The following is an 11953-nucleotide window of genomic DNA, read 5'->3' on the forward strand; positions in this document are numbered from 1 at the left end:
AGCCGTGCACAGACATAGGCGGTGTTCTTACTATACCCCCAGCCAGGACCGCGGCGCAGGGCTGTGGCCAGTTCCCCAAGCCGGGACTCGGAACTCGGGCAAAGGTTCCCCTAATCCCTGCTGCATCTGGTAATCCCCAGAGGCGTTCTGCACCCTGGTAAGTTTCCTTTCCCCTTAGTTTGGCGACTCACCTTTCCTCTGGCTTTGCTCTGCCTTCTTCCTGCCCTCCCGAGTTTGGTTTGGTGTTTTGCTTGGAAATGGCAGTGTTTTTGAGCTGCTCACACTCCCTGTGATCCCCACGCCAGTGACCGTGGGGTTAATTTCTGCATCACTGAGGCAGCAAGGTGTAAAGGACACGACTGTGACCAGGTGAGAATCACAGGCGAGAGGCCGGCGTCCTCGGGGCTGGCTCACTCTCTTCCCCGCAGCTCTTTGTGCAGAATACAAAGGCCTGAGAGTGGCCCGTTTGCCACACGGGGCTCTGGATCGGGGAGCGTTGAAATCTGTTTCCACCCGGGGCCCATCTCTTCCTGGGCTGATTTCCCCCGGATTCATTTTGCTAACTGGCGAATTTACCAAATGGGTAGGAACATCCAGAGAACAAGAGTTAAGCCCTGAACTCAGAGCTAAGGCAGGGAGGTGATTATTAGTTCATTCATCTCTCACGTATTAATCACGTGCCTTGTTACATGCCAGGCACTTGCCGCTCATGTTGCATCTTAGGTCTGGATCCCACCTGATCGTTTAGAAAGGGTCGCACCCACACCGTCCCTTCGGCCCTCATGGCGCCACGGAAGGTGGACATTCACATCCCCGTTTTATCTTTACAAAGAGGCGCAGTGTGTTGCCCTAAGCCGTTCCCTGGGCTCTTGGCCTCTGGTAGGTGATTCACCTCATCCCATTTTCCCTTGGGTGTCGCACACGGCACTAACACAGATGTCACCTGGTCTCAGGGAGCATCAGAGGAGCTTCCCGGGCTCACGTGCTGGCCCAGCCGGATCTGGGCTGCCTCCTCCCGCCCTCCTCCCCTACATCTTTGTCCCCCACCAGCTGTGTCAGGCCTCACCTTCCGGGGGGCAAAAGCGTCAGTTGGTGAAAGGTGCGGGTGGTCTTTGGAGCTGAAGACAGTGCACACCCAGCCGTGAGGTTTTGCTCACAAGTAGCGAGTGCTGTCTTTGGCTGCTGTGGGTTGTCAGGGGGCCTGGAGCTCTGAGGCCGCGGACCACCCAACCTGCCTGCGGTCACAGACTGCAGAGGATGCTGCGCTTCCTGCGGTGATCACCCTCCCGCTCATCCCCGAGGGGCACCAGGAGAATGTCTGCAATCAGGCCAGCTTCTTTTTTTGCTGGCACCACCACCCGGTCACTTGCATCCACCGGTTCCACTAGACCATCCCCCCTAAACCTTTTAATCCCTCTTGTTGCTCCCTCTCAGATTCAAGGTGGCGCCTGAGGCCCATTGCCCACCAAGCGGATGGCCGTGTGTTAGGCCGGCTCCCAGGTGGTTGGAAGAATCTTCTCTGCCTTCAGAAGACAATAGCTTGTTGATGCCCCCAAGGATCCAAGGAGCCCTGGTTTTCATTATCCCGTTCAGTAGGCAGTGGCGGCAGTACGAGAACAGTTGCAGCTCTTTGCACAGACACCTCGAAAAACAAGTAATTCAAGGTCTCCAACTTGGCTTAAAGGCGATTGTCTATTTCTGGCCTGATTTCACAAGGGGTTGTGGAGGGCTCATTGCTACCCTCTGTGGTGGAAAAACAAGTGCTATTTCTCATCCAGCTGAACCTGCGGTAAAAATAGCCATGCTTTCCCCACGCCTCTCACGCTGGGGTTGGGGGGAGCATCTTGTTTCTGGTGTGATCTCTCTCAGCGTAAAAAGTCCTTGGATCCCAGCTGATCCTCAGGCTACATGGGTGGGGGCGGCTCTCCCCCTTGGTTTGTGACACCCACTCACGGACACCGAGTTTTTACTCTCTGCCTGCTCTAAGCCTGTCCGCACCTCAGGTCCTCTCCACCTAAGTGAGCAGGTTTAACAGAGACTTTCATTGGCTAAAACGTGATTTCTCTCTCTTTGGGATCAGGGGGAAATTCCAAAGCGGTCGAGAGTGAGAAAGAAGGGGAGGGGGTTTGCGGTGGCGCCGTTTCCAGACCACCAGTCGCATTCCCGTGCAGGGTGGTCACGGAGCCATGCTTGGATTGCCCTGGTCTCCGTGGCCCCCCTTGAGCTCCAGTCAGCTGCATAGTCACGGCGTGAAGCCTGATGCAGTGAGGGTTTCTGCCCCATGTGTCACAAAACTTGGCTTTACAAGCTACAGTGGCCCTTGGGAGCAACTCTCCTCTGGACACCAGCCTTAGAATTTCATGTCCTCAAGTGTCATCCCCGTCACCAGATTTCTCGGTGTTGATGTCTATGTGGTCCCCCTTTAAGATCCTAGGATCTCTTCTTTTACTTTGTCTTTTATTTTTCTTTGGCAGTGAAGCCATGGCTTTTAGAAATTCCCCTTGGAAGCTGATTTGTGAGTACTCTGAAGGTGGTCCTCAGAGGAAAGGGTCAGTCTTTCCTTTGACCCTTATGATTGCACAGAGACCTGTGCAGTCTTTTCATGGAACAGATGGACAAACCCAGAGCTACACGAACGGATCTCCAGCTAGTGGAGAGAGATCGTACCGTACCCTCCTCTTCCTCTTCGAGACTTCCCCTTTTGTTTGTTTCTGATAAATTCCTTCTTGCTCATCTTTGCATAGTTAGTGAAGGCCAGGAATCAATAAAGCAATGCAAATGATCCCTTTTTAAGGGAGCACATGTCCCAGCCACGGGGAGCACCTCCAGTAGATTCACATGAAGTCTTCCAGGCAATGGATGTTGAATAATCAGGCTCCCAAACGATGTTCTACTCAAAGCCAACTCCACCAAGGCTGTCACACTTGCTTACGATACTTTTGCCTGTAACTTCTGCACTTTCTCCCTTCTCTGCTCTCAAGTATGGCTAGTTTCCGAGCTTGGCTGTCACATCTGTCCTCGCTCTGACCTTGGGACCCACTCAGCCTCACGTCGCCCTCTTGGTGTACCTCAGGGTTCTCAGCAGCCCTGTTGACCTCTGGGCCAACAGTTCTTTGTTGTTGGGGGGTGATGTGAAGCAGCCTCCCTGGCTGTTATCATCTTAGCAGCCGCGTCTGAATGTGGTGCTCTGTGGAAGTTGGTTGCTGTTGGTTGGTTGGTTTTACTGACAAATCCAGTGCAGACCCCTGATGAATTCATGGGAAGAAACATGGCGCCTCTCTCTCTCCCTTGAAGAGCCTTCTGAATGGTTCGGAATGGCCTGTGCATGTGGGAGGCTGCAGGCTCGGCTTCCGCTGACCTTTGCTTCGAAGGCGCTTTGTGCTCTTCCAAGAAGAGCGCCCTGGAAACGTGGAGCGTGACGCGAAAGGCCTACCGTCCCCCTTGTGGGAGGCAGGACCTGCGTGATGAGCAGGGCTGATAGTAGGGCCTCTGCAGAGTGACTGGAAGGGCCGAAAACCATCCCCCCGCCCCACTCATTCTCCACATCCCCACCCAACAGTCACCGGTCTGAACTCTCCTCCAGTTAAGAAGCAGGTGGTGGCTTACAAAAATGAAAACCACCCCAGGAAGGAATGCTGTCCGTATGAAGACTTTACCTGGAAATCGTGACATGCTTTCCTCCGAGGCAGGGACTTAGGAGCAGGTTTTATTTAATGATAAGAGGATGGGGAAAGTATAATGAAGCTGGATTCTCAAGGAAACCTTCTAGAAGATGGGACAGAGATGTGGCAGAGGAGGTGAGCTGTGAGGCTCAGCTGGCATTGCCCAAGTAACCCCAGTAGGCACTGTGCTCTCCCCACGTGCTGGGTTCTGTGAGAAACACGAAACACCGTACGTGCAACCTTTGTAGCAGTCCAGGGAGGGAGGCACGACCATGCCCCTCATTTTGCAGGTAAAACGGGGTGGACTCCGCTTCACAGTTTACCTCGAGCTAACCTCTGTTGAAGATGCAGGAATGCCTGGCTAGTCAAAGACTTCTGCTAACTCAGAATCAATTCATGTTGCCCTGCAGTACCAGGGGAGGGGGAGGGATGTCAGTCATTTGCAACGTGTGGGAAGTTGTGATTCGTATCACTGGGTCCCCTCCCAGCACTCTCTGTCTCAGCCACCCTGGGATCCTGGGACTCCAGCATGCCACACCCTTCTGGGTGGCTGGGAAAGTGAGCAGACACCCCTTGCTCTTGTTTGGGGTGGGGCTCTCAAGCAGTGCTGCTTCAGCTGCTGTGTTTCTCAGACCCCGCAGCCCCAACAGGGCAGCTCTGCCTGCAGCCCCACCTGCATTTAGCACCCTGGTGGACCCAGGAGGAGAGGAATATCTGAGACAGGCGGTAGACGCTGCCTCCTCAGGGCACCGGTGCAAACCTCCAGCAAAAACCACCAACAAATGAGCTCCGTGGTCACCTGTCTCTTAGTTGACCAGATGTACCCTGATCTGCTGAGTTCTGGCTGAGCTCGAGAACAGACAGCCCAGGCTTACTATTATACCTACCCTATGCCGGCTGAAGATTAGTTTAGGGGCTGAGGTTTTTAGAACCTCCCAGTTGGAAGACAAGAATAACACGGCTTTTACTTTATTACAAACATGGTTGCGAAGGACCAGACGTGCGTGAGACAGTGTTCTCAGCCTCTCGGTTCGGGGGTAACAGCCCCCTTCCCACCCAACATCCCAGCCTTTTGATGTAGAAGTGTGACCGATGGCCCTGTGCGTGTGACACCCAGCTCATGGCTCTGTGAGGTGGAGGCGAAAGGAAAGAGATTGTCTCCTTGCTGCTGCCTTCCCGGCACTGCCTGCCCACCTAGGGTTTCAGTTCCAGGGGTGTTTGACGATTTACAACCGCGTGACTCTCGGTTACTGTTTGCTGTGCCTGGCTTTCGAATCCAGTCAGCCTGCAGGTCCTCCAGACTTCTTCCTGCCTAACCAGCCCCGATTCCCGCCCCCCTGGGGGCCGCGCCCCTCCCTGCAGAGAGCTCTCGGGGAGCGGCCTCCTGGCTTCCCTTACTGACCTCTCCTCCTTTTTTCTCTCTCTCCACAGTGCGGCAAAGGAGCAGAAAACTTTGACAAGTTCTTCACGCGAGGGCAGCCTGTCTTAACACCACCTGATCAGCTGGTTATCGCTAACATAGACCAGTCTGATTTCGAAGGGTTCTCATATGTCAACCCCCAGTTTGTGCACCCCATCCTCCAGAGCGCGGTATGAAACGCAACCGCCGAGAGCAAATGCCTCCCCAGCCCCCGGCCCCGGCCCCAGCAGTGGGCAATGATCCCCAACCCTAAAATTTTAAGGCCACAGCTTTTTTTTTGTTCCAGATGGAGGCCTGAAAATTGTAGGGTTGTTAGTCCAGACGTGATCAGCTGTTGAGAGTCTCTTTCTCTCACAACTGAAAACATTATCTCAGCGGAAGGTGATCTCATGTCCAGTGTCCAGTTTAATCATGTAGAGGTCACATCTGGCTGTAGGGTAACCCTTCCTAGAAAGCAGACAGGCTCTTGCCCCCCCCCGTTGGTACAATTTGATATGTCCCCCACATCCTCTGCTGATACTCACCATCCAGATTCCCCGACCAGAGATGCTAAAATGAATCCACCCCAGTCCAGGGAGCTGGAAGCATCTCCACCCAAGACATCTTTGGAATGAAAAGAGCGGGGAGCCCAGAGAGTGGGCAAGGTGGGACTGGGGGGCGGGGGAGGCTTCGAAACACCCTCTGCTTCTGTTCTCTGCCTTGATGGAAACAGTCCCTAGAATCCGAGAGGCCGGGATGAATCTGAATCCACCTGGCAAGCACTTGCGAGCTCGCTGTTCCCAGACACTGACAGCCGTAACCCAATCACGGTCCAGCGGTTACCAGTTTTAAAAAAAAAAAGGAAAAAGAGAGGAAGAAAACCTCAGATGGGTTTTGGGGGAATCAGTCGTCTTGTACCCGACGTGGTTGATAACTGTCTTGATACTTGCATTTCTTTTTAAGAGGCCAAATCTTCTAAGGACTTTGCTAAAGGAGCATGTGAAATCATTTCAGATCAAGGCTAAACCAGCGTGTGTGTAATGTTCATTTTAATATCTGGGAGATTATTCTGGACCCAGGGTGCCATCAGCAATCATGCCACTACTCACGAGTGTTGTTAGCCAACCTCCCTCCCAACCCCAACCCCAACACCGATATTTTGCTACCTGCTTCCTAAGAAGCTGACGTGTCTACGCCCCACCCCCTTTTGTGCTTATTTATTTAACAGGCTGCGGTGTCGTTTACGAGAGTACGATGTATAGTAAGTTCATCCAAGTGTTGACTCTAGCCTCGGTCCCTAGCATTGATTGCCCTCCCGTCTCCAGCCCTCCATGTCCTCTTAGGGATGGACAGCGGTACAGTTTTGGTCCCCCATTTCCAGTTCACGTTGAATGACACCCCTGGAGCTGTAGACTCAGGAAACCTGGATGCGTTATCACTTCGAAGATGTTTTATCGCTAGAAGGATTTTAATATGTTTTGCAAATGCATCATGCAATGGATTTTGCATGTTTATAATAAACCTTAATAACAAGTGGAATCTATATTATTGATATAATCGTATCAAGTATAAAGAGAGTATTATACTAATTTTATAAGACACCACTGTGCTATATTTGTGAAGGCTCTTGTTTCTAATCTGCTTTTATGGTTAAGTTTTAGCTTCCTTCTTTGCTGCCGTGCCTCCTCCCGCCCTCCGCCCCCACTCCGTACGTACCCTGCCTTGGCGCTGGATCGGGTCTATTAATTTTTTATTGCAGTAGATCTCATTTCAAAAATGAATGGCTACTTTACCTGATCAATTAGGCTTAATCATATACCTATATATAAATATTTGATTCTATCTGCAGACAGAAGTTTTGCTTGAGGGGATTATTTTTGAGATGAGACTCCCTCTTCGTTTCTTAAGGCCGTCCTCTCTTCTGGTCCCCCGTAGCACTCTTCCTCGGGGACAGTGGGGAACGTTTGACTCCAGTGTGCCTAGTATGTTTGTGTAGATACCGTGTTGTCACGGTCCCTGGGCTGGACTTTGTCCTTTTTGTTTCTGCCTTTCAGCTTTGTGACTGTTGGTGAGTCAGGGCAGGAGGGACAGGCAGCTTCCCTCCCTGGTACATGTGCGTGGACGCAGCAGAAGCACATGGTCCACCTGGCTGCCCCAGAGCGAGCCGCTGTCGGCTCCTGGCAGCCCCTGGGCACAGCCAGCCCCCGGGGGCTATCCATGCATGCTCTTGGGGGGCTGCAGATTTTCTCCCAGCTGCTGCTAGAACCCGCCTTTCCTGTCTTGCGAGGAGCATTTCTGTAACGAAACACCATCACAACAAGGTCCTCGGCAGCGCCAGTCACCTAGAGCAAAGCATTCACAGTGGACACACTTATCAGTCCTTGCAGGGGCTACTCTGTTTCCCCTTGTTTCCCCCGAAGTACCTCCCGGCAGAGCATCTTCTCATGTTTACTCTCTGGCTCTCTGCCTGGATTTCAGGTCGCCCACAGCCACAGAGGGGTCTTAGAGATGAGAGGCCTCCTCTGTGCTGGAAACGCTGGATCGGAGGCAGAGATGGAGCAGGGAATGGGTCAGACCAGGAAAGAGCAACTTCTTCTGCCATGTTTTAGGGGCCGTAACCTTCAGGTCTCAAAAGGGGCCCGAGCACATCCAGTGCTGTAGTCCTGCTGGGCCGTGCCCATTCGGGGACACTTCCTCCCCACATGAACCGCATTGAGTCTGATAGGAAAGGGTTTAGAAAGAGCCTAAGAAACAAAAGAGCCGGTCCCCCTGCCCCAGAACAGAGCCACAGCAGGACGGGTCCCCAGCCCAGCTCTGGAGGTGAGGAAGGTCCCAGAAGGGAGCTCACAAGGTCGTGAACCGTCCGTCCCCGAGCCCCGGGCTGCCTGCTTGCTTTAAGCCAGCAGCAGGCTCCGGGTTTCACTCACACAGCAGCCAGTACGCTTCCAAATGATTCATCGTTCTCTCGGGAACGTGCTCAGTACCTCAGCTGGTTTTTATCCTTCCTGCATTTGTGGCAAAGTTTTAAAAGACGATGCCCTGTCGGGGGTGGGGCCCAGCCCTTTGCCTGAGAGACATCAGGCTTGAGGACAAAGTTGAAGGGAAAACAGTAAAAATCAGGGCCAGTGATAATGTGCTGCAGTGTGTTTGGTACATTGCTATGTCCTGAATTTAGATAAAAGCTAATGCTTTAAAATCAGAGCAGCCCGTGACAGTTCTGCTGAAAGAACCCATCATGCGAGTAACCGTTAGCAGAATCGATTTATAAAACTCGGAGGTATGGTTCCCTTCCTTGGGCGTCATGTGAAGTAAAACAGGGAAGGAGCTGCCGTTTTAAAGAGTTGGAATAAGAATGATGCCTTGAAGGGTCAAGTCACTGAGGGACTCTTAGGAAGTACCACCCACTGAGCACTGCAGGGCTGGTGGAAGTCCAGGCCCCTGGGATAACCTAGCACAGTCTGGGTCTCCATCAGACATGGTGACTCTGAAAGGCCATTCAAACTGCCCTGTGTTCGCTTCCCTTGGAGGGCGGGGCTTCCCTCTGGCTGCAGGCAGTGAGCTGGCTGCCCTCCTCTCTTGGCATCTTGACTAAACCCACCCGGGGCTTGGTTTGAATGAAGTAGCTGGAGTGTCCTGCCAGGTGTGGCCCTCAGAGGTTAATGGGAGGTTCACGCGAGGCAAGAGCTAATTCAAAAGGTTGGTAGGAGACCCCAGGAACCGGAGTGATTGCTGTTGGTCACATCCACTCCTCTTTTACCCCCGTGACCTGGTACATATTCATGCAGAGTCACTGCCTGTCTCTTCTCCAGAGACGTGTCAGGTTTTCTTCTTAGAGCTTTTGGTAGAAAATTAGAGGCCAGCAAATGGTGGTTGAGCCCCTCTCTGAGCCGCAGGCCTGAGCAGAGCGTGGTGACTTGCTGGAAGGAGGGTGCAGCCATCCAAGGACCACCTGTTGACGTTCTGAGAAGGGAGGTTGCTGGAGGCTGAGGTCGGTAAAGAGTTTCTAGAAGAGGAGGTTTGAGTGCAGAAGGACGCCTGCAGTAGGAGGAGGCCAGGAGGGAGCGGGCGTTTGGAAAGGAAGCTGCTGTTTCCAGTGGCTTTCCATCGGAAGTTGTCGGTGTAGATGAAAGGCACTGTCTGCTGGTCCTTGAGAGTGAGCTTGTTGCCAGGGACAACGTCTGTTCCTCCTTAAAAAACATCTCCCAAATGCCAACAGCATCCTCACCTGCTCCCAGAAGCCCCTTTCCGCACCCTCCTTTGAAGTGGCTCTCAATTCTCTGGGCCGTCCTGCAAGAAGGTCCCCCCCCACTTGCCCCCGTGGCTTTTTGCTGAGAATCACAGCAGCTGAGGGTGGATGGAAACGGAGACGTCACGAGAACAGCTTAACACCCCAGTTCCCCCCTGAGTCCACTTAGCAGGAGAAATTTTGAGGTTTTTTTTTACTAGGGTTTGTTTTCTCAGCCCTGAAGAGGAGGGCAAAGTGAGAGTCTTATGCTTTTAAAAGCCTCAGAAAGGAGACACCATCTGACTGTCATTTTCTCACTTTGGTCTTAATGAAGCACCTGTCTCTCGTGTGTGCCTGTCACACGGTTCCCTGTTTCTTTAAGCCCAGCCAGGGCAGGAGTGCCGGTTCCCCCACTGAGCACACTGAACAGCCGTGGTCAGGAAACATGATGCTGTGGCAGGGACCCACAGATGATGACTTTAAGGGTTACGGGAACAGCGAGGGCACGGCAGTTCCAGTGACGGAAAGGGGCACTCCGGTTCCACACTAATTCGACAAGGAGTGTTGGGGATATTTTTTTAAACATTTCCTTGAGCTCCTTGGGTTACATTTTTATGAAATATACCAGGCTGTAAGTATTTCTGTCATTTCCCGATAAGGCTGAGGCAGCACGTCTAGGGGATGCTAAGTGTTTCTGCTGTTGGAAGATACGGAAAATGGGAAAATTGGGTTATACAGGGACGTACGCAGCCGTCTAGAAATGGCGTCAACCACAATTCTGTTCACTTTGTCAAGTCGGGGTCTCTTCGGGAGGGTTAAAAGCTGAATAATCAGGATCCCAGGGCCTCTGATCTGTGTGATCAGGTGTCAGTTAATAACCGTGCAGGTCCAACTCGGTCATCAAATAGCCTTACAATGACCCTACACTAAGGCCCACAAGTTCCAAAGACTTTTTAAACCTTATGGAAGAAATTAATTTGTGAATTCCAATAGAACATCTGAATATACTGGGCTATTTGTACTTTTTTACAGAGAACTTTAATAACTCGGTTCTTCTTTAAAAATGAGTTTTTAAAATAAAACTACTGACAATTTCATAAGATTCCAACCACATGGAGCCTGTAGGGGGACTCACCTGGAGTTAGCTAGAGCACCCCTGACCTGCACTCCCACTGCAGGATTTTCCCGTGCCAGTAGGGTATGAAGTCCACATCACCGTGACTGGGAGTTCAGGTGGAATATGTTGGCAGAATGATGTCCTTCGTGTTCTCAGTAGATACTGAGGACAACTGTCTAAAGTCTAGAAACTTTGGGACCACAGGAAAGATGGCTTTATTGTCCCCCTTCCAGGTGCAGCTCCAGGACAGCATTCCCCAGGGGTCCCTGGAACCCCCTTTCTTGCCCTGTGAGGTCTGTGACCCCCTTTTGGCTTGGGGGGTGCTTCCTCAGCTTTGTCTCCTGTCCCCTCGGGTCCCCGGGTATCTCATATTCGGTGAAAGTTCAGTGATACCCACTGGGCAATTCCAAAATGCTCCAATGTCCCCAGGAAGGAAGAGGCGGCAGGAAGTGCACCTGCCAGCATCTGTTGCACGGTCACCCCTTATGTGAGTAGACAGAACCCTACTTTTCAGAAAATAGGGATCAAGTCCACTTTATAAGAACCCTTTTTTTCTAAAATAAGACAAAACGGTGGCTTTGCATTTTCTGATTAAACAACTGTGTCTTTGTCTCCTCTGCTTAACTTTAGGGGTATTTATTCCTGTGATTGTTTATAGATTTTTGTTGAAACTCTTCCTGGAACAATGTGATTCCTTTCTTGAGGGAATTAGATTCAAACTTGTACATGAAGGCTGTTATTCTTTTGAGTCTAAAAATTCACCTCTCATCTCTTCTCTTAGGGTTTTTCAGAATATCTTTTATAGCTGGTCAGAAACATTTGAAATCGTTGTTTTTGCTACATGATTTGGGTGGGGGGAGAAGGACGCGTCATGCTTAAATCGTTCATTGAAAAACATAAGACCCCAAGTTTGTATGGAGGAGGAAGAGGAAGAGATGGAGGTTGAAGTTTTTCCTTCTGTGTAAGCACCTACCAACAAAACGTAGAGGCCATTCAACTGTCAAATAACATTTGGTTTCTAGCAGGCGAAATGGATGTATAAATTACTGCATTGCTTTAATTCGTATAACCTCTAATCTTTGTTTGCATGCTATGCTTTGTTAGATACATTCATTGTAGTTTGGAAGCCAGTGTGTATGAATAAAGATAATGATCATTCCTTCGTGTACTTGGTCTCATTTGCATCCGTCTGTGGCTTTGCAATTATTTTTCATCAAGTGTTCATCCAGCAAGTGTAGCGTTGCCTCTGGACACACTCTGCGGACACCCCCGTCTTTTCGCCTGAGTCACGCAGGCCTCTTCATTGAGGTTCACTATTTGTATTTCTTCAAATACATCCTGCTTTGAGTTGATACCCAAACAGTTACTGGGATGAAAAAGCAGCAGGTCATTTATTCGTTCATGGAATTGTGCCCGGCATGGGAATGCTCTAGAGAGGAAGGTTGGCCTGGCCCCTGCCTGCATGGAGCCTGCGTCCCTGCACCTCCAAACTGCAGAGGGCACACTGCAGCTGGTGAGGACATCGTCCAAAGATGGATAACCCCCTTCCA

At 51.3% G+C, this 11953-nt stretch overlaps 1 protein-coding gene across 3 annotated transcripts in view; it reads left to right on the forward strand.

Moving 5' to 3' along the window:
* The window catches only part of PRKCA (protein kinase C alpha), a 361121-nt gene extending 349559 nt beyond the window's left edge, over positions 1–11562 (forward strand). For 2 of the 3 annotated variants that reach the window (XM_032457033.1, XM_032457034.1), the window contains one exon: positions 5094–11562. In XM_032457033.1, the coding sequence (XP_032312924.1) occupies positions 5094–5258 (165 nt within the window). In that variant the 3' untranslated portion in view covers positions 5259–11562. The other variant, XM_032457035.1, reaches the window with a different exon arrangement.
* Positions 11563–11953: the final 391 nt, after the last annotated feature.

Source organism: Camelus ferus, chromosome 16 (genome assembly GCF_009834535.1).
Source record: "Camelus ferus isolate YT-003-E chromosome 16, BCGSAC_Cfer_1.0, whole genome shotgun sequence".
In the NCBI taxonomy this organism is placed as follows: domain Eukaryota; kingdom Metazoa; phylum Chordata; class Mammalia; order Artiodactyla; family Camelidae; genus Camelus; species Camelus ferus.